The sequence below is a fragment of the Carlito syrichta genome, unplaced genomic scaffold, assembly GCF_000164805.1.
Source record: "Carlito syrichta isolate Samal-C Ts95f unplaced genomic scaffold, Tarsius_syrichta-2.0.1 Scaffold153628, whole genome shotgun sequence".
Lineage (NCBI taxonomy): Eukaryota > Metazoa > Chordata > Mammalia > Primates > Tarsiidae > Carlito > Carlito syrichta.
Window position 1 is genome coordinate 57,327 of NW_007097724.1, and position 760 is coordinate 58,086.

The 760-nt window shown below is 50.5% G+C and overlaps 1 protein-coding gene across 1 annotated transcript in view; it reads right to left on the reverse strand.

The window, feature by feature from the left end:
- Positions 1 to 676: 676 nt before the first annotated feature.
- ODF1 (outer dense fiber of sperm tails 1) overlaps positions 677 to 760 on the reverse strand; it is an 11,492-nt gene continuing 11,408 nt past the window's right edge. Inside the window, exon 2 of the mRNA XM_008050725.2 lies at positions 677 to 760. This exon is cut by the window's right edge and continues 347 nt beyond it. Within this exon, the coding sequence (XP_008048916.2) occupies positions 756 to 760 (5 nt within the window). The 3' untranslated portion in view covers positions 677 to 755.

Here is a 760-nt window from a genome sequence, read left to right on the forward strand (position 1 = left end):
TGACCTGGCTAATTTTTTTGTAGAGACAAGGTCTCACTAGGTTGCCTAGGCTGGCCTTAAATTCTTGAGCTCAAGCACTCCTCCCACTTTAGCTTCCCAAAGTGCTGGCATGAGCCACCGTGTTCAGCCAGAAAATAATTTTTTAAGTAAAAACAATTAGAAATGTACATTGTATTGTGGTCACCACCCAGTAAAAACCTCAACCCGACTGTGCGTGGGAGTCACTCTCTCTCTAGAACGCTCTACTGCAGTAGCTTTGAAAAAGTACTTACCTTCAGCCCTAACTATTTCTGTTTCTGCTGTGACTGTTCAGTTTCTGGGCTAGGCCATTTCCCCGGGTCATCTGGAAAGACAGCATTTGGGGAGGCCCACAAAGAGTGTCCTCTTCTGGAATGTGGTGGTTATGGGTGTGGAGGAGGGCACGGGAGGACAGATGGCACCTTCCCATCTCCCATACCCATCAGCTGATTCTCACAGTCCAGGGCTCCTGCGGCGGGCGGGATGGGGGAGGTTCAGCCAAAAGACTCGTACAGACACCAGCAGGTTGCAGTTATGTATTCAGTTTCCTACAAACTTGGCCAACACGGGCCACGGGGAAGGGGAAAAAAGAAACACTGGAAGAGCTGCCTGGCTGGAGTAGCTGACTTCTACTAAGTCATGGGTTCCTACCTACACGTTACAAAATCATCTTCCTGCAGGAAAATCGGCTTCCGCAGGGGTAGCACGGGTTGCAGGGGTCACAGGGGCTGCAGGGGCTACA